Source organism: Melopsittacus undulatus, chromosome 11 (assembly GCF_012275295.1).
Source record: "Melopsittacus undulatus isolate bMelUnd1 chromosome 11, bMelUnd1.mat.Z, whole genome shotgun sequence".
NCBI classification, from domain to species: domain Eukaryota; kingdom Metazoa; phylum Chordata; class Aves; order Psittaciformes; family Psittaculidae; genus Melopsittacus; species Melopsittacus undulatus.
The window spans coordinates 4,813,018-4,833,679 of NC_047537.1; the positions used below are offsets into that span (position 1 = coordinate 4,813,018).

At 45.6% G+C, this 20,662-nt stretch overlaps 1 protein-coding gene across 9 annotated transcripts in view; it reads right to left on the bottom strand.

Moving 5' to 3' along the window:
- Positions 1-734: 734 nt before the first annotated feature.
- Positions 735-20,662, bottom strand: part of PRRC2B (proline rich coiled-coil 2B) — a 44,021-nt gene continuing 24,093 nt past the window's right edge. For 5 of the 9 annotated variants that reach the window (XM_034067872.1, XM_034067870.1, XM_034067871.1 and 2 more), the window contains exons 14-32: positions 18,495-18,702; positions 17,566-17,785; positions 14,855-16,918; positions 13,733-13,932; positions 13,085-13,230; positions 12,573-12,714; positions 11,910-11,992; positions 11,049-11,240; positions 10,715-10,909; positions 10,200-10,286; positions 9,187-9,291; positions 8,380-8,572; positions 7,003-7,100; positions 6,302-6,429; positions 5,252-5,492; positions 3,609-3,785; positions 2,863-2,954; positions 2,184-2,304; positions 735-1,733 (exon numbers count right to left, since the gene is read on the bottom strand). In XM_034067872.1, coding sequence (XP_033923763.1) covers positions 1,593-1,733; positions 2,184-2,304; positions 2,863-2,954; positions 3,609-3,785; positions 5,252-5,492; positions 6,302-6,429; positions 7,003-7,100; positions 8,380-8,572; positions 9,187-9,291; positions 10,200-10,286; positions 10,715-10,909; positions 11,049-11,240; positions 11,910-11,992; positions 12,573-12,714; positions 13,085-13,230; positions 13,733-13,932; positions 14,855-16,918; positions 17,566-17,785; positions 18,495-18,702 — 4,833 coding nt within the window. In that variant the 3' untranslated portion in view covers positions 735-1,592. The remainder of the gene's footprint in view (positions 1,734-2,183; positions 2,305-2,862; positions 2,955-3,608; positions 3,786-5,251; positions 5,493-6,301; positions 6,430-7,002; positions 7,101-8,379; positions 8,573-9,186; positions 9,292-10,199; positions 10,287-10,714; positions 10,910-11,048; positions 11,241-11,909; positions 11,993-12,572; positions 12,715-13,084; positions 13,231-13,732; positions 13,933-14,854; positions 16,919-17,565; positions 17,786-18,494; positions 18,703-20,662) is intronic. The other 4 variants (XM_034067876.1, XM_034067878.1, XM_034067875.1 and 1 more) reach the window with 4 other exon arrangements.

Genomic DNA, 20,662 nt, shown 5'->3' on the forward strand with positions numbered 1-20,662 from the left:
GTAGTGAGTTCACTTAAGACTACCGTCAGCTGAAGGACTCCATGCACTTCCAGGAACCTGGAAGTCCATTCTAAAAATCTACATCACACACGCACACACACACAAATCAAAACCAAACAACCAAAGAAATAAAAGGCAACCCCTTCCCACTGGGACCTTCCTTCCATAGATCATCAAACACCGGTGGGGAAGTGTGAGGTGACAGTAACTGTACACGCACTATAAGCAACTGCACTGATGCTCTGCTGTTCATCTGGGGAAGGACGAGTAAAAGGATGATTCCAAACTGCCTTTGTAACATGCATTTCCAACACAAAAAAAGGAGGTTCCAAGTGTGCTAAAACGGTTGCCTTGCAGAGGGGCTCCCTTCACGATGTGTTTCTACATTGATTTTACAAAAGGCTGTTGAGTTAGAGGGACACAAAGCAAGACTTAGGGAAAAGGGGCAAGAGCAAAGCTTAGGAGAGCAGCCCCAAGGAATGAACACAAGATAGAACAAGTCTCAGGGAGAATTAGAGCGGCCAAGGTAGGGAGCATAAGAGAGCATCACAACTACAAAAAGTAGTCTATACAGACCCGTTGGCTCTGGCCAACTCTTCTGACGGATGTGTGGCAAGATTTTACATTTCATAAATCTATGATTTACATTTTGGTGTGTGTTTGGCAGTCACTAAAAAATCCCAAACCCACAAAGCCACCAACCAACCAACCAAATCCCCCTAGATCCAGATGAGTTTGCAACAGAAATTTGGAGGTTTTTTTTTCCTTAAAACGAAAATGCCACATTTTTGTTGTGCACAAGCACCCCAAAGCTACAATTAACATGGTGCAAGTTTCAATATTAATGCACTGATCTACTATATATACACATTTACTTTTAATGCAAGCACTGCTTCTAGCTTAAAACAAAGATACTGAAAAATTAATGAATGCCTTAACTGTCCTGTATTTTTAAAATCAGACAAGCTGAAAGGCTAAGTCATCTGGGGAAATATACCCAAACAAACGCAATTTAGAAGAGTCATGATTCTCAACATAGCACAGAACCATATATAAAACAAAGCAGAGTTTTGTCAGAACATAATTTGCGCAGGAGGGAATCCTTTTTGGAAAGGAATGAGGAAAACAGAAGGAGTAGGGAAAATGAGAGAACATATAAAAGTTCTGCTATAAACAAAGGTATAGCATTTCTGTAAAAACCTCAGCTGCCTTTAAAATGAAAAACCTCAAACTAATCCCTCTCCCCCAGTTGCCACTCTGCTGAGACAGAAGTAGGGAAGGAGAAGGATGGGATTTGCCAAGTGAGCGATCACAGCTACCTGTGGATGGGGCATGGGGAGGGGGGGAATAAAAATAAAAACCAAATGGCTCGAGCCACTTAAAAGTCACAAGGTTGGTTTTAAAGCAAGCAGGTCAATGTCATATCCACTGTTTCAAACTGCTTTGTTGGGAGACAGGCTTGGATGATGTTGCTGTAGTCAGTCAATGTGGGGCAGGGAGTAGATCTGGCAATTTTCAGGAGATCCAGTGGGGTCCAGTCTAAGCTGCAGGGCCTCTCAGGCAGCAGGACCAGGCGGGCATCAGAGGTGCTCCTAGGCCTTGCTTTCCTCCACTTTGACTGCCTGAGGTTTGATCGCTCCTGTGCGCACTGGTTTCATCTGGTTTGTGGAGGCTGTTTCTTGCAGCTTTACTGCTCCCAAGTTGGCTTTATTCTCATCCACCCGCTGCTTTGCCTTTTGACATACAACAACAAAGCATTAGCTAGCACAGACACTTCTAGGGAGATATAAACACCAAATTGTGACCATCATTCATGCAAGACATCGAATTTGTTCCAAAATCCAGGTATTTCTTCTCTTCCAGCACACTCTGCTGTCCTAAAACACCTCACATAAGGATCTCAAAGTGTCTCACATGTCTTGCAATACAAATAACCCACAAAAACTCAACAACAAACAACACAGACGCTGTAAAACAGGTAATCCTCTAATTTCCCCTGACTTTCAAATCACACAAGCATTACTCTCAGACTCATTATAACGCCTACCCACTCACTCTCCCTTCAGGCAAAGTAAGAGCTCCCAAATTACACCAGCCTTTCTGACACTCTTAAAAGCCCAAGGCATAAGCATGACAGTGTATAAGAGCAGACACTGTTGGGTCAAAGTACTGATGTACGCTACCTGCTGTACATAGTGTCCTTGCACAGAGCCCATACTAACTCCTGGTCCAGATGGCTTCCCACTTGGGCTGGCAGAGCTAGGCCTGGAAATCGAAGAGTCGACAATATTCATGGAGTAAATTCTACAATGGAATGAGAACCTTATTCATGTGTGAAAGAACAAACAGACAGCAGAAAGCAGCAATTGACAGGGAATGAGTCTGCTGTGCGCATCAGCGAGCTCCCCAGCCCAAAAGACAACACACGGATTGGTTAGGAGAAAAAAAGGCTCAATGACGTGAAGGTCTGGTTTGTCTAGACATGAGCACCACTCATCTTGAGAGCACCATGCTGGAAATTAAAATGCCTACTCAATAAGCCTCTAATTTTGCACCTTAACAAGGAACACACAAAAGCACACACCAGTTCTAAGTCGTCTTTAAGACTCAGTTAACAAGTAATTTCATGCACGTCCCACAGGTATAAAGGGCCAAGAGAGATACACACTGGTCCACACCCGAAACTGAAAGCCATGATCATGCATTCTGATACACGTATTTGGACTACAGCAAGCACATTCTACATGTGAAAACCCAAGTGTATCCTGTACAGGGATGATGCATGCACCATGTCACTGAATGGGGAACACTACTTCTTCCCCATTCATGCTACAGAGAGTTTACGTTCCATAGACGTGTTACCTGTACGTATGTGGTGATGGTACAGACCCTCCAGAGGACATACTCTGTTTACCATCAGAGAAATGAAACCCTTTCATTTCCATTTGGGAGGACTACAAAGGAAAATGAGCAAGAGTATCATCTTTGCATCCACAAATCACTTACTACTTCAGATAAACACTTAAGGCAAATCTTTGCCCTTCTACCCACTGTGCCCATTAAAAGAAACATTTTTCAGGCGAAGAGAGTGAGGCTTGTAAGTGACATAATCTGCTTGTATTAAAGCAACAAGCCAGCAGCACAAGAAAACACAGGACCTGTGCTTTCTCTCCCCTATAATAGACAAACTTATATGAATCCATTAAAGCAGACATGACATGAATATACCTACTCAAATGGACAAGCTTCACAACAGTGTGAAATATCTGGGCAGTATTCCAACTGTGTCTGGAGCTCACCACCCCTCAAGCACTCTGGGGAAACCTGTGTAAACATGTAATAAAACTGGAGACTCCAAACTGGATCAAAGCAGGATGTGGCTCCCTGGAAACAGAATGATGACCAGCAGCAAAACCTGACAAACTGCTGGCCTGCGCTCTGGAGATGAGAGGAAAAGGGTTCCTTCATTTGAACACCAATCCTTGGGTTTGTTATTTAAGGATCCAAATAAGCCAGTCTCCCCTTTAACAGCCAATATCAAGGAGTGAGACTTCAATGCAGGACGGGTTAACCAACGCCAAGGTGAGCACGCAGGAGTTAATCCTTACCTCCCTGCTGGTAGCAAGAACAGAAGGCTGGGATCCAGGAGGGAGGATTCTTCGGGGAGCTCCTACAGGCAGGTTTTGCCCCTGAGGAAGCTGGATGGACTGTGGTAGAATCAGGGGCTGCTGGCCAGAGCCATAGCGGGGCAGAGGAAGCTGAGAGCCAGGCACAGGCATCGTTAGCTGAGTGATAAGGACATGTAGTTAACTTCATGGTGTTAACAGGCTGGTGTTTGAGACTGTCTCCTAAAACCCTGAACACACAGCATTACTAACAGGAAGCTCACAAACCGTGTAGTCAGGCACAGAATAAGTGCAAATCAACAGAACAGAGGGACTTCCACACTGAAATGCATGTTCTGGCAGTGCTGCCAACACCCTATCAGCTGGGCTTTTAACACAACACTGATTTAACAGAACTGCACTCAGACACAGGGCTTTCCTCCTTGCCTAAAGCCTTCTCCCAGTTTTTCAGTCTTCCTCACGGTCGCTGCATGGGGTTGTTTTCTCTTGGTATGATGGCAGCATCAGACAGTTCAGTGTTCAGTGTTTTACTTGCAGTTTTGATGCCCAGACCAGGAAGTCTGCTACACTTTCATGCCAAAGCATTTCAAGGACTGAACCTCTAGAGAAAGTGATAGCAACCTTAGCTCTCTGTTCTGCACTGAGCTTCAAACTGGTGATGGCAATAACTAAGGGAAATCTTAAAACATACAGCTCAGGACTCGTGTTCCCTCTTATTCATCTGGCAGTCCTCACAAATGCTGGAATTGGGAAGTTCTATGACAACACTTTGTAATAAATAAATAAATAAACCAACTAATAAATAACCTAAGGCTGGCAAGAGACCAAGCTGCTAGCTTATGATGGATAAAGCATTTCTTCAGATATCTAGTTTGCCAGTATTCTCTGCATTTTCCTCGGCTAAATTACTTTCAGGATTAACTCTGCATCAGTTACAACATAAAAATCCCTCTTTAAATAGAACAAATAAACCTTAACACGTTGCACAAAATAAATGAGTTTAATAAATGTATCAAACTTCTCCAGAGAATCAAACATGTGTCCACAAGTACAGCTATGCTCACAGGAGGATTCAATGTCTTTATCTGAACCACGCTTTACAAAAGCTTTCTCACACAGTGAAATTCTTGTTAAGATGCTGCCAAACAGATCAGCAGAAGTTGTAAATAAGACCTGGATAAGAAATGAATTGAGAAGATAGATGAGCATTTAATAAAAGGTTTTAGTTACCCTGGAAGCAGAGTTAAATCTGGAGGCGGTTGGGATTTGGCTCTCAGAAGGAGGTACTTTTAGTACAACCGCTGCTTTGTGGCTTCCTACGCATGAAGCACTGCAAGGTTTGATCTGCATTAAATGTCTATATTGAGGGCGAGGACTTCAGAGTCAGAAAATGACATCTCAGCAGGGATAGACAATTAGCAAGCATCTCATTAAATAAGGTGCTGCATGTTTGAAACAATGGCTCACAGAACAAAGTCTCTCGGGGAAACCTTTTGCCTCTTTACAAAGAGCTTAGTTCACACAAACACATAACTCAGCACAAAGTAGGTTCAACCCAGCCTCAGAAACAAGTGGCTGTGAAAAAGCCTGTACATGGGGAGTGGCTCATGAGCCCTGCTCCTAACCTGCGTAAGCTGAGAGTCCATCATCTGGGAGGCTCCCATGCCAGCCGCCTGGTTTATCTGGCCTTCATAAACCAGTGTCTGGCTTCCATTCATGGGCTGGTAGGGGGACCCAGACTGGGTTTTCACCACCTCTAAGGGCTGCATGCCTGGGAAGGCAGAATACGGAGGCTTCAGAGCTGTGCCTCCTGTCAGGACCATGGTGCTGGGTTGAGACAGACTGGGGTGCATATACACCTGAGACCTGGAGAAGAAAAACATGCTCAAGTCATTACACAGAAAACCTTTGGCGACAGTACACACACACCTCCTGCCAAACTGTATCTGGCCTGCAGTCAGTTCTCAGATTCTCCTAAACTGACAGCTTAGAAATAAGCTGTGATGCCACCTTCCATTTTAGTAACAGGGTGGGTTTTCTTTTTTTACTTCCACTTCTAAGCCCTTACAAACATGTCCTCTTGCTGCAGAAATATTCAACAGAACAACAAAGTTTATGTTGTAATACCCTGCACAATAAGCTCTGGATTACTAGTTTAAGGAGGGTTCAGGCTACTGGAAATCTACAGCAGTTTTACAAAGCAGGAAAGAATCAGAAGTTAGAGATTCAAAGAGCTCTAGCAACTTTTAGTCCAAAGTGCAGGCATTTATTCTGTTCTTGTCAGTTTGTACCTAATAAAGAGTAATTTAATTTCATTATCCCGGTACTCAGATCTGATTAAACCCTTTGTCTTGTAAACCAAATACAGTAAAAGCTGTAAGCTCTGTGTTCTCCACTAGGTAAGCCTGTTTGCTAGCCCACAAAACTCCTGTTTCTGCATCTTTTCCAAGATTTGCCTCCCGCTTTAAGAGGGTAGACAGTACAACTGAGTAACTTTCCAAGGACAGTCTTTCCCAATGTCCTGCAAAGCAACATATGCCCCAGTACTCTTGCTCTCCACCCTGGTAATGTTACTAGGAGCACATCAACAGAGAGGGAAGTGAAGATGAGCACAGAGATCTGATCAATGTGCATCACCATCAGGAACAGAGGAAATGAAAACTGGAAGCAGTTACCTGAAGGGCTGAATGGAACTGTACATCTCCTGGGACTGGGAAACCGGCAGACCACCCCTCAGCCCAAGCTGAGCCTGGGCCTGTAAGGATGTGTGGAGGGAAATGGGAATCTGTTGAGCAGCAGCAGCCTGCAGAAGAGATTAAGATGATTGAGAGGTACAAGAGGAGCCAGAAACTCTCCCAGGCTGTTACAAAAGCCATCAGTTTCTTCCATGAATCAATCTGCCATGACACTGCACCTTTACCCAGCCCCTGCATCATTCCACAGAACAGCAGAACACTGGCAGGAACACCCAAGAGGGAAGACTGATGCCTGCAAGAGGCATTTGATAGACACATAAGCGGACCAACGTCCTTCACATATGGAACAGGCACTGACAATCCCAGTTCTCACTTACTAAGGCTGGTGAAATTGCTCATCAGTATTGACTGGCTGTGGTATTTACTTCACACAGGCACCTCAGCATCTGCTTCAGTTAACCCCAACCAAAAGGCACTGGTACAGAAGGGGAAACCCCCTCATTTCCCTCCCTTCAGTGTCATTAATCTGTGACATCCACTGGGAACCAGCATTTAAGGAATATTATAGGAGTCATATCTAAGCTCTTCTGGGCTATCAGAGATAAATGACTCCTAGTTTCTTAAATGCCACCCTGAAGACTCCTTGAGAAACCACTACCTGGTTGTTATTTCTGCCTCACCTGTTGGTAGCTTTGCTGCTGAGGTATCGTCTGAGGGACCAGGCGGGGCTGACTTGCAAACACATGGCCATCCAGATACAGGGGTGGAATATGGTTACCTAAACATGAGAAGGCTAAGTGTAAATTCAAGGTACAGATACAGACACAGTGCACTGCAGAGACTTGCAGGTCAAGATTATTTCCTACTCCTCAGCAACCTGCTCAGCAAGTCAACACAAACACAGTAGTGCCCATTCAGAAGAGCCTATAAAGCTCATAAATCCACATACCAAAGCCAGCAGCCTGCTTACAGTAGTTACACCTGCTTACAGTAGTTCTCTTGCTGTGAATTAATCATACCTTTCTGTAAGAGGCTAAATGTAAACCCAGGTTTCCCACCTCCACAAAAGAGTCAGAAAAAGTAACAGTCCAGGAATTGGTGAGCTGTACTCCAAACTCTTCCTAAATGCTGGAAACCTGCTCTGCAATCACCTCATCTTTGCAGCTACAAGGCACAGAAAGAGCAAATATGGTGTTGAGGCCTTCACAAAAGAGATCTAAAAGCCATATTCACCCCAAAGGTGGCACCGGTTAGAAAGTGCTGTGCCACTCTTGTGGCTCTGTATGGATCTGAACCATGGGATTTACAAGCAAAATTAGGGTAAGCAGGGAAGGAAATCACCTGACTTGGAACAATCTGTTTTCCAAGCAGAAGCTAGTAACAGACTCACTAGAGTGGCCCACTCGCTACCACTTCTGTCCAGCATTCTTGAACAGAGGAATGAAAAGGATAGTACACACATGAGAGGTCCATTGGGACCCAGAAGTCAGAGAAACAAAGTACATTTCCTTTTTCTAGGTGCTCTCCCTAATTACACACAGTATGTAACACAACTGAGCCTAAGCTTTGCCTTCTAACTGAAAGACAGCAACACCTTCCCACCTCCCAGAGCTCTGCAAACTATAAGCAAGTTATCACACACAAAGAGCAGAAGGTGCTCAGAACCTCTGCCTTAAATAGCAAAATGAGCAGAGGAATGAATGGTTGATACTGGGACTGTTGAAATCTTTCAGTCACACGTTTCTTCACTTTCCTCCTGCTCTATTGAACACACAATGAAGGGTAAGCTAGACCTTGAGACATCAGACTTGCTCCTACACAGGGAATGTCATCCTTGTGCTAAATTTATACCAGTTACACTCAAGTGACATTCTTCAAAGTGGGGAGACTTACTTCTTTCTGTCTTGACTGAATTGTTAAGAATCTATTAAATATCAACCAGCCAGTTAACTTTATACATAAGCTCTTCTCACCATGCCTCTCTCATCTACTAGAATGAGATGATTCCTAAATACCAACCAGACAATGCAAATACTGCTGCCACAGTTTGCAGGTACCTGGAATAGATGCAGAAGGTGCTACAGATGCCACGGGCATAGGAGGCATGGAAACTCCACCAAAAGAGCTGTAGCTGACACCGTTGGAAGCTCCAACACTGGAAGCAGGCTGGATGCCTGAGCCTGCACCTCCTGGGGAGTTCTGTTCTGGTAAACTAGGAGAGTTTTCCCAAGCTTTACGAGCAGACTCCATCTACAGAAACAAAGGACAATAACTACAGACAGTTCAAATAGGATGGACAATACTGAAGCCATGAGTTACTCATCTGTGACCTGTTAGCTCAAATTCAGTTTAGTCATAGTGGAAAGCTGGCATGGGACTTCACAGCAATTTCTAATGGGCAAGCATCCTTTACACTCAACCCTTCCTTGGTATCTGCTGAGCTTTTTGGGTTTAGGGTGGTGTTTCTTGTCTATTTGGGTTTTTTTTTGTTGATGCTGTTTGTGTTTGGGGTTTTTGGGATGGGTGGTTTGTTTTGTTTGGGTTTTGGGTTTTTTTTTCCTTCTTTAGACCATCAGGCACCTAGGATTCCTGACCAGCCATCTTCCCCAGCTACTAAAATAGCAGGAAAGCTCTGTTGCACTTTTCTACTAGTGGCAAGGACTTGTAGACTTCAGCATCCAGGACTGTTGAAACACATGCACTTCCACCCATGCTGAATAGCATATGCATACTTCTAGTGGAGCTAATTAAAGATTTAGCAGTACCTAATGAAACACTCTGGGAAAGACCCCCCCTTCTACATACCCTGGCCATGGAAACATGGTATCCACACCCAGGACAACAACACATGCCAGCTTGCTTACCTTAAGAGTGAGATCTGCAGTGGGGAAGGACATTGGGTTGAGGCCAATGCAACGCTGAAGGTGATGATCTCTTCGCAGAATGGGAATGGACTGCGTTAACCCTGCCTGAGGGGAGATGGGTCAATGGTGAGTACTTTATAACTCTCCTGAGAAAGTCATAAGCTACCAGCTAGCAACTCTAGTACACCTCAAAGGATTTAATCCTCGGTGGTACTGCAGGAGTTAAGTACCACATTCAACTGTGATCCATTTTGCTGTTGGAATAAATGAAACTTTGGTTATGTACAGTGACACCCTCTATGTCAAGTTACACCAGCTTCCACTTAAACTTCAATCTGACTCAGTAACTTTATTTTGCACAAGAGTTCCTCCACCTGTCCCAGATTTGGAATCCACCTAGATTTTGGGCAAAACTTCTTTTTGAAAGAGCACTTCTGAAAAAAAACCCTTTAACATAAATCTCCAAAATCAAAGAGACAACAAACTTGAAGATATTTCAAAGAAGCTTTGTGAGTTTGTCATATTGCCATCCACATCTGAGCTACAAGCTGGGCTTTCAGTGTGCTCACTCTTTCATATATAATAATGAAGTCTGGAAAATAAGCTGGGAAACCTCCAAAAGGGCCTAACTAAAGTTCCTCTCCTCTGCCTTGTTGTGGCAGATGAGACCTTCTGAGGAAGCTGGTAACCTGGATCTAAAAACACCACTATCTGCATAATTTCCATTACCAACATTCTTGTGTCTCAAGGGAGGAAGCTGGTGACCTCAGACATACCTCTTGCTTTACACAAGTCACAGTGATAATGGAGTTGCTCCCCATACCCCTTTGAGTGAGCAATGCTCCTCTTACCAATGTACCTCTAGGGCACAGATTTCCGTTATGGATTTTAGTCACATGTGCAGCCTAAGCATTAAGTGGGAAATCAACTGCAAAGAAATACACTTGCTCTCTTTGGAGCAAGGTTTAACCAAGAAGTATCTCCAATGAATCAGTGCCAAAAGAAATACTTACATTACTGGCCAAGGCATCCTGCAATTTGGTGACAGGGTTAGCTGCAGTGCCAGAGGCAGAACCAGGTGGCAAGCTGAAATCAGAATCCTGAAAGAGCAAAACATATAGAATTCAAATCCAGGTTCAAGGGCCATCTGCTTCTCCTAGTTAATGACTCTAGCCTGAATCACAACACTAGACACTAAAGACTGTTCTCCAGTAAGCCTTGCTGGAAGAGAACAAGACATTTCTCAGCACTGAGCAGCAGGCAACCCCCAGAGGCACACAAAGGCTTAGATGGCTGTTATTTTGTCCCTCACCTCTGTTACCACCCCAGCTGGTCCTTGGGACAGTATTTCCAACTGGATATTACATGTTTGCCAAGACATCTCGAATACCTGGTTTGTGTCAGTAATGAAATCTAAGGCAAATCTACAGCTGGAAGCTTCCTTCAAATCATCCTTATGCCCCAAACCACCTTTCCTATTTCAACAAGCTCAAATCACCAAGAAGATACAATTAAATTCAATCCTCACTTTAGGATTTACTCCAAATTCAATGGGTGGCACAGGAAGTACAGAATCCACGTGAATTTCTACCCCATTAACAGGGGGAATATTCCCTTCCAGCCGTTCCGTTCCCTCCGAACCCTTTCTGTTTTTCAGGGAGCGCTCGTTGCCGATTGGTCCAGGCTTGTGTTCCTTGTTCTGTCCTGAGCCTTGATCTGAATCCTTAACAGGAAAGCAGAGAGGCTGAGACACAAAGACTGAATAAGCCAATCTCAAACCTTAAAAATGCTATCAAGAACAACACAACCACTCCACAGGGTCTCCCACTATGAGCTCTGGCTTGGCTGCAAATCCAGATTACCTTTTTATCAGATTGCTTCTGCACTTGCTCCTTCTGGCAGTCAGGCTTTGGGTCCACCAGGCCAGCCCCATTCATCTCCTCTGGTTTGAGGGTGCCATATGGAGAACTGCGCTGAGAGGAGGTAGCGGAGGATTCCCGAGACTCTGCGCTCAAGTCAATGCCACTATCCCCCTGGCTGCCTTTAAAACCCTGCTATGCAAAGCACGAAATGTGTTAAAGCCCCAGACTCCAACCCAGCTCCACAAAGGAGGGAAAGAAAAAAACCAATCCCAGAAAACAGCAAGATCATGTCCCCTTCTCAAATCGCATTCTTAGTTAACTACAAAGGATTTGGGCATCCCTTGGCTGCTGCTTCATCTCTATGCAACCCTGAGACAGGGTAAACCAATGCACCAAATGGACTGTGGCTTTAGAATAAGCAAGAAGTGATCCACATAGCAACTAGGCTGAGATTGCCAAGCTCATTACACTTGTGACCCAAACCAGATTTGAACTCTGGTCTCCAGAGGTGAAGAATTAAGGAACCCTCCCTACATCAAGGCTACAGCTACACACTGCTCACAGGCAGAGGCACACAGACATGACCTACAGGACTCCACCACACTCTACATCCAGCTAGGAGCATAACCTTGGAAAAGCTCTACCAGATGGTTACTCTAGATTTACACCTGGCACATAATACCTGTGTGTCAAGATTTGAGCAGCATCAAGCTCAAATTAGAACCACAAAGGGACAGTTTAAAATTGCAAAAGCAGAGCTGAGAGCTGCTAAGCACAGATGGAGCAATGAGAAGCATAAGCCACCTACGTTAACTTTACACACAAAATACCTGAATGGCACATCAGGTGCCACTTACTTACCTCAGTGGTGCCAGATTCAGTACCATTAAAGGTATTTACAGGTTTATTCCAGGAATCACTGCCAGGAGACTGAACAGAAAGTGCTGGAATAAAACAGAGGACAGGGTTCAGCTGTTTGTAACACAACTATGAGCACACCTCGTACACGGTGCATGCTACACTATGAATGTTCCACTTTTAGACACGAGATATTTTCACCATCTCAGAAAGCCAGTGCTGCCTGACCAGCTGAGACATGAAGGAGCCCAAAGAGTACGGGGTATGGAGAGCGAAGAGATTTCTTAGGGAACACAGAAGCAGTAGAGGAAGGAAGGGCAGAGACAGAAACATGGAAGGCAACAGCTGTTCAGTGTTAGAGAATGAGAAAACAGAGGAAGACAAAATAAGAATATGGGTGAAGCAGATGCAGCCCAACAGGGTAGAAAATGCTATATAATAGGTTCTTAATGTTACATGATGACTCAACAAACAGGAGACTGACATGGTCAACAACAGGAGGTGGATGGCTGAACAGCACAGTATGAACAGATGCTACTCTAGATGTCTGGTAGCTCCCCTCCCACTAGCATCATTCTCTTAAGCACAGACACCCTGTCCTTCCTGTACACACCAAAGGATTACTCAGCTTTCTGAACACTTCAGTACTCCCTTTCCTAAACTTACCTGGGCTGTTGCTCTCCCAGATCTCTGTGCCCAGGCTGTTTCCAGACACTGCTACATCACCTTGCTCCAAGCACAAGCTGTTCTGCTTCTTGGCAAACCGAGGAGGAATGCGAGACTGAAGGACACGGGCCTTAGCTGGTGCCTGAAACAGACGAGGCACAGCCTGCAAGACCTGTTCCTGCACTGAGCTAACACAGCTTGCTTCTGTCAAGTTCAAACCATACATTTCTAAATGCTGCAATGCGAAAAGCCCCCAACTCATCTAATAGAATCATACAAAGTATTTCTGACAATGCAAATCTCTTTCTTTTAAATGGATGCTGTGGCTACTGGGAGGTTCTCCCAGTATAACAACATGGCAGTGAAAAAAGCTGCCTTCAGCAGCATGAGATTTTTGGGGGGAGAGGAGGCAGAAGAATGGGATACAAAGCAAAACATTCTGTGGGCCCTGTTCCTCTGTCTGCAGTCCAACAATGGATCAGGTTAAGCTTTTTCTGCCCCCCACTCCTCACCTGAGCAGCCTGTTCCTTCTTCCTTCGCTCTTCTTCCAGCAACCGACGCTGCTTCTTAGTAAGAACCTCAATGAAGCCTTCACCTGCCATAGAACCTACTTCATTCTCTTCTGCTGTGTTGGATACCCGACTGTCGATGATGGTACCTGAACAAAGCACGTACAGGGAGAAAACGGTGCATTTGTATATGCAGATAAAGCTTTAAAACTGCAATAATAAAGAGTGCATTTCAGATAGAATCCATGCTACAGGTAAGCAAGTTCAGCCAGCAGCACTGCAGAGCTCACGCTCAAATTCCCCACTCTGGATGATCTTTTCATTTCCTTCGCACTACATAAGGTATTTTGGGCTTGCAATTTAACATCTTGGATAGAAATACGGAAATACTCTCCCTAAAAGCTGCCTTTCTATAGAATAAACATTAAAGAGACTGTCAGATCGGTCTGAAAAGTTTGGGTTTAAAATTTAAAGCCATCTTTTGTCTTCCATGTTTTCCTTATTTAGATACACTGGAATTTTCTTGTTAATGTAAATAAACAGAAAAAACCTAGCCTGACATTTAAAATTACACTGGATTGAACGAGTCTGTCTTGAAGTCAGCCATAATGTGTTATCCCTTTAAATAAACAAATCAGTAGAGACACTCACTTCCATAACTCAGTTCAAACTGTGACAAGGCCTCTCCCTTCTCACTTGCTCTTTGCGCAGTGGATTTGGGCTCCTTCTCTGGCTTTTTACCTGGCCCCTCAGCACACTCCGAGTTGGCATGGGAGGCTCTATCCAAGCTGTAAATGGAGTGGCTGCTCCCACCACTGGTGTTGCCAAGGCCCCCTCCTTCTTCTGGAGACCTGCAAGGAAAGAAGGGAAAGGAATTAGATTTGTCCCTACAAGATGAGTAAATGTACCAGGAGGAAAACACATGGGCTGTATTTTCTTCACCAGTTTTCTAATCACACCTCATCCTTTCCCAGCCTTTGCCCAGCTGAAGCAGATGTTAAAATTCTGAGCATGCAGCACATTACAAAGATGTTACTGGAGATGTGGGATGGAAGCAGAATACCTGTAATCATGAGTCAAATTTGCTGCCCCTGCAACAAAGCTAAATACTCTCACTATGAGGAGGGCCCTGTGCTTCTGTAGTCTTCTACCCTCCTATGGCACTGCTCTAGCAGCTCCCCTTTGCAATTAGCGCACCCTTCTTGGTAAGGATCAATGTGAGGGAAAGGGAGATGGGAAGAAGCTGATAACACTGAAAAAAACCCGTAATTTTCCCATTTTTTCTCCCATGTTTTTTTGTGCCCATCTGACCACCATCTACACATCATTCCCAAGTGTTAAGCTCACTAAAGAGTAACCTGTCCCAGGAAAAACCAGCCCTCACTTCTGGCCTCTGCTACACTCCACTGGGGATCCATGACAGGAGAGGAAAAACGCAACATGACTGGAATTAAGGACCAGGATTTCTTTCATTATTTGTTATCTAGCGAGGGGCAGCCCAGACTGCCTTGGTCAAAAACTAAGGTGAAGAGCAGCAGCACATGACATGACCGCAGTGTCTCGGCAACTTCCATAAACCTGGATTCCCAGCATGGAAGCAAAGGCACTGATCGATAGTGAAACAGTGATGAAACCCTTGGATGTCATGAAGTTGGATAAACACTCTTGGAAGTCACCTGCACTAGATGAAAAGAAACACTGCCCACAGCTCCTCCAGCCCTTCTCCAACCCTGATACCCACATATCAGGTGGCACATCAGAATGCAACCTCACCTTTTGCTTTTTATCAGCGTCCCGTTCTGCTGACTCTCATATCTGGAAGCTGCTCCCACACCAGTCCTGACAGACTGCTCTGCAAACCCTGCCGGCTCAGCCTTGCGGCTCTGCCTGTCCACAAGTGGCCTTTGGCTCGAGAAGCTCCTCTTTGCCAGCTCTCTCTTCTCTCCCAAGCTCCCACTGCAGAGGCCTCCCTCCAGCTGGCCTTCACTCTCTGAAACTCCCTCTCTCCTCTCCCTCCGCTCGCTGAAGTCACTGCTTTCGGATGCTGTCTCCCATTCCTCATTGGCGTGGTCTGATGAGTTCTGGTAGGACAGCTCAGGAGACCGTCTGCCCGAAAGGCTGCTCTTCTCTGCACTGCTCAGCTTGGGTCTTCCAGGCCACTGGCTGGGCAGCAGGCTGGGGCCTCCTTCCTCAGGGTTCCACTGGCCAACTGATTCCCTCTCTTGCCTGAGGCGCCTGAACCGTGGGGGCTTGTCCTGGCGGGGGGGACGCCGCCTCCTGAATGGCCTGTTCTCTATGTTCTCCTGATCCGCTGAGTAATCCTCCTGGAAAAAGTGCCTTTTGTCATCCAGATGACTCTCATCAAAAACCCGGCTGGAGAAGGAATCCACGTGTTTGTAAGAATCCTGAATGTAGTCCCTGTCAGCCTGCTGCCTGCTCCCAAAAGTGTCCGATGGAGAGGTGTGGCTGTACTCCTGCCACCCTGCTCCCCCACTCCTGCCTTGCCACTGGGTGGGCTCCTTACCCATGAACCCCCTTCTCCCATAGCCAGAGTTGCTCAGCCTTGGTGGCAGTGACCTCCCAAAAGCTCTCGGTGCCCTCATCTTCGGATCCAGACTATTGTGATCATCTGAATAGATTTTGTTGGACCTCCATGACTCTTTGAAGTCTCCCTTTTTTAAATCACTGTCCTCCCGGTCCAGCACAGAGCCTTCATTGCTGTTTTCTGAGCCCCTTTGCCGGCGACGCTTGGGGAGCTCCTCATACTCTGACCCTTCACTGTGTGTCTCGCTCGCAATGCGGCGCCTTGGCTTGCCCCTGGGGAAGTCCTCTGCCTGGTTGAACTCCCGCAGCCCTCGCCCTCGGCTGCTCCGCTGGTTGTTATAGACCCCCCGGGTGCCCACTACAGTGCCTCGGCCTCGGAAAGTGAACTCTCTGAAGCCTCTCCCTCGTCCGCGTCCTTGACCTCTCCCACCAAAGGCTTGTTCCTCATCAATGAAGATCCAGTTGTTTCTTTTGGTGGGAGGGAGATCGCCGGATTCTCTGGATAGTTTGTTCTCCCAGGTTCTTTCTGGCTTCTCTTCCTCTTCTTCTTCCTCCTCTTCCTCTTGGGATTTCTCAGCCTCTCGGGCAAGGGTGGCTTGGGAAGAACCTTTGTCATCCAGCACGTAACGTGTGGAGTTCACTAAGGCTGCAGAATCATCTGACTCGTTTTCTGCTTTCTGAACAGCTGCCTTCTCCTTCAGTGGGCGTGAAGTGTCCTCTCCCTCAAGCTTAACCTTCTCCATCTCCTTCTCCTTCTCCTCCACCTTGAGGGCTTTCAGCACTGGTTTTTTAATTGGGCCCGATCGCCGCGTCCTCCCCATTTGCTCCTGGTGCTGACCACTGGTGGTGCGGTTCTCAGGAGCCCACTCGGTTGTCTCCTCCGTGGGCTGTTTGGTATTAGCTCCTTCTTTCTTCCATGGGTCAGCACTGAATGACTGCTCATCCCTGGGCGCTTCTTCAGCAGCTTCTGCTGTACTCTCTGCAGGTTTCTGATGGTGGTTGATATCCCAGCCATTGTACTCAGGCTTCTTCTCTGCTTGGATGAAATCAGGCTCTAGGGGTGAGCACCTCAAGTCTGCATGGCGGTTCCCAGCAGGACAGGTTTCCTGCGCCGTCTCCTGATGCTGAAACAACAGATCTTGGCCTATCCTCTGAGAAGGCAGACAGCTGTCAAAGTCTGCTTGGGCCTTCTTGTCAAAAGCATTCAAGTACTCCTCCCCTCTGTCTTCAAAGAGATCTCGCTGGGTGCTCAGACTCTCCTGCCTGCCAGGAGCAGCAGAGTAACTGTCGTTCCTGAGAAGGAAACAAACAGCAAACAAAAGAGTTGGCTAATGCAAAGCACAACGTGTCTCCAAGGGCCTAGGCTGGGCACAAGAGGTGGAAATAAATCAATCAGTTGGTGTTTGTTCTAAATCATGAGCCAATAAGCCTATAAATACCTGAATGCTGGGCAGATGTGCTACGGCCACAGGCTGTACTGCCTGGTTTGTCTAATCAATGGATGATGAAAAAAGCAGTTCCTAGTACAGCAAACTTAAGAAATAAATGGAGATTCAGCCTCCAACATATGTGGAGATCCAAAACCCAAGGAATTGGTTACAGAAAGTTCCGAAGAATTCAGAGACAAACTAGAAAATATAAGAGTTTTTAACTCAGTTTTCTGTAATTACCCATGTGGGTGACAAGAGCCTTTTTCCTACTGAACAGACTCCCAAGCTGGTCAGCCTATACTGACATTAGATAGAAAAACTCTGAACAGCTCAGTTTTAAAGCACCTCCATGACATAACACAAAAGAGTGTAAGGATGCTACCAGATCAGTACCTTGGCATATTCAGAAATATCTTTTCAGTCCAAGCTACACTTCCCTTTTGGTAGGGATGACTTAGGGCATCACCTCCCATCACAGCATGCCTAAGGAGAAGGGTGTTCTGCACTCACCTGGCATGCAGCCCCTCCATGGTGATGCTGTCAGCCTGTTTTTGATGTGACAGGGAGTACCCTTTACTCTGCAGGGATGTATAGCTCTCCTGGCCCCACACTGGCACAGGGTCCAAGGGAGCAGTTTTCCTTTCTGTTGTCCCTGTCTGGCAGTTCTGATCTTCAGACCGACAGCTGCTCCCACCAATGGAGTCCTGCTGAATCATGGGCTTCATAATTCCTGGTCAAGACAAGAGTTCACACCATTAACACAAGGATCTCAAAGCCAAGAAGAATTAACAGTCCACAGCTAGCCTGACTACCCTTCCTTCCAGGGCAGCAGGTGACTGCAGCCATGAAAACCCTTCTGACAGAGGGGAGATTGTGCTTAGGAAATACACAGCTGGGAAATACACCTGGAGTGATAAAGAAGGTGACACAGCTTTCAGAACACTACACACCATCATTAGCTTGGAAGCAAGCAGGTGTATGGACACAAACCACAAACACAAGGAAACGGCTTATACATCCTGATGTTTACAGTCACATCTCTGAAGATAAATAACAACATAGGAATGTGCTAGAAGCACACAGCTCAGGAACTACAGGATCCCAGTTCTCAAAGAGGGTCTATTAAGATTTCACATGTTTACAGTAACTCCCTATCTGATCCTTCCCTAAGGGGCAAGATCTGCTTTTACACCTCCAAGGCTCCATAGCTGTTAGGGAAGATCTCCCACTGCAGTGCAGAGGATGGACAGGCAGGGGTCCTCCTTCCCAACCTCCTCCATCCCCTTAACCAGCTCTCACTGCAATCAACCCTTTCTCATCCCTACAGAAGGTCAATCACAGCCAGCCAGAATTTTAAGTCTGGATGGAGGTAAGGTGGCTGAAGTACAGCATGGATCAACTCAACAGCATGATAAAGGAGAACACTAAAAATACCTTACCTGAAGGGTGAAGGGCTGAAGGGTAGAAATCCACAGGGGTGCGACTCTGGGCCATGCGAGGGTCCATGTAAGAGGGCATCATCATCCAGCGAGGATCAAAGCCAAGCATCTGGGGGTGCGGCGGATAGAAGGTCCGCTGGGGATGGGAATGGGATGGGGGAGGATAGATTTGCTGCTGCTGCCAGTGCTGCATCTTGTACAGCTGCTCCTGCAGGGAAGAGGATGAGCTGTTTGACATGAATGGTCACAGGGCCAGGAATCACATTTAAAAACCAGCCAGGCAAAGGAAAACACACTCCATGTATTAAGAGTCTCAAAAACAGATCAGATGGGAGGATACAGAAGATAAAGGGCAACTCTACCAGCTGGGAATGTGGCAGTAGTTGTTATTTTCTGAATACTCAGAACAGCCAAAATATGTTGCAGCCAGAATATCACACCTCCGTAGGCCAGGAAATGTGGCCAAATGCAAGGAATCAGCTTCAAGCCCAGAGTTTACACTTTATTAATGCTTCCACGAGATACAGGACAGACTCCTGTCAAACAATTTCCTAATTGGAACTAAATACTTCAGAACACACTGCTCTTTAGAGGAAATGCAATTGTAAGTTATTTAGTGTGCATGTATATTAGGGCTACTCATGTCAGCCAAACAGGTTAGATAAGAACAGCCTAAAGTCAATTAAGAGAGCTATTAATAATTTATAGTATTTCTCCTGCATCCTCCAGAGACAAGCTGACAATTTCAGGTTGTTTCCCATCGCCTGCATGGCTCACAACTGTCATGACAATCTGATTTCATATTTAACTGCTGCTAAAGGTCTAAGAATCACCTATATTTAAAGGGAGTTTTGTGTACCAAAGTTTTCGAAAGGTAAAGGGTTCCCATTAACGTGAAGTACAGCTATTTACCTGTCAAACTTTTCACCATCAATTCTTACTGAGCTTACAGCAGTGTCAGACACTGTAACTGTTCATCAAGAAAGACAATCCTACTGCAGAGCCAGAGAGACATCCTTAAATCTGAACCTTGACACATCATTACAGCAGGAAACTCAGATAAAGGCAAAGATTATATCTGAGTTACCTAGTGCTCTAGTACCTTAGAGAAAATATTTCATTAATGATATCAAGACTAGTATTTATTTTGTTCTTATCATGGAACCATTGCTACCAAAGCAGCAAGACAAACCAGCCAAAATACAAACTGCCTCATGCATACTAATGCCACAGAGGGTAAGAGAAAATAGAAATGAACATTTCATGTTCTTCCAGTAGCAATGACCTGTAGAATTACCAGCATGGCAGTAGAGACATCCAATTCTTTTTAGTTTAAAAGCATCTCTTTTAAAGAGTAACATCGGCAGCGTTTGCTGCTGTGCATTTGAATCACGAAAATGTCAACTGCCGAGTAACAAGCACAGGGGAACATCCATAAAAGAGCAATTACTGAGCTTCCTAGCAAAAGCCAAATGTGAGCTCCTCATTATGGTTTGCAGCAGCATTGATTATATCACATTTCAAGTGGTTATTCTATGAAGAATGGCAATTAACTTTGCACTATCTCAAGCCTGAATATTCTGTCCCTTAGTCTGACTAAGGAGGCTCACTGCCTCTGGAAAAAGAGCTGAAGAGCATGTATGGCTCATACAGCACTCTAAAACCAGGCAAGATGCAAGATACACAGGCTGATCTCTCAGAGCCCCAGAACGGAGTTTCCAGTGAAATAAAAAAGAAACAGCCAAGACCAAACATATTTATGGTGCAACAAAAATAAAGACTTGAAAGAGCTTCACAGATAAAACTTGGGTAGGTGGAAAATGAGAGCAGATGTAATGGACCAGCTCTCTGCCAAGGCAGGAGGTAGAATGGGAATGTGCCGCTTCACTGTGCTCACATTCTGTCCCCAAGCAGCCCAAACTCCTGCCAATCTGAGCACAGTTTGCCCCTGGCAAGCAAATGCCTCCTCATATTTAACAGGGCTAGGGCACAGCAAGTGCAAAGTGAAATGGAAGCAGCTCATCCCCAAAGGTCTTCCTTTCCCTGGGCCTGTATGTTCAGCTTCTCCTCACTGCAGCAGTTGAGAACAGTGGCTCTTATCTTGTGCCAGGGGAGTAAGAACAGATGTTCACCACGTTCACTACCAGCCAAAGACATGAGACTCCACT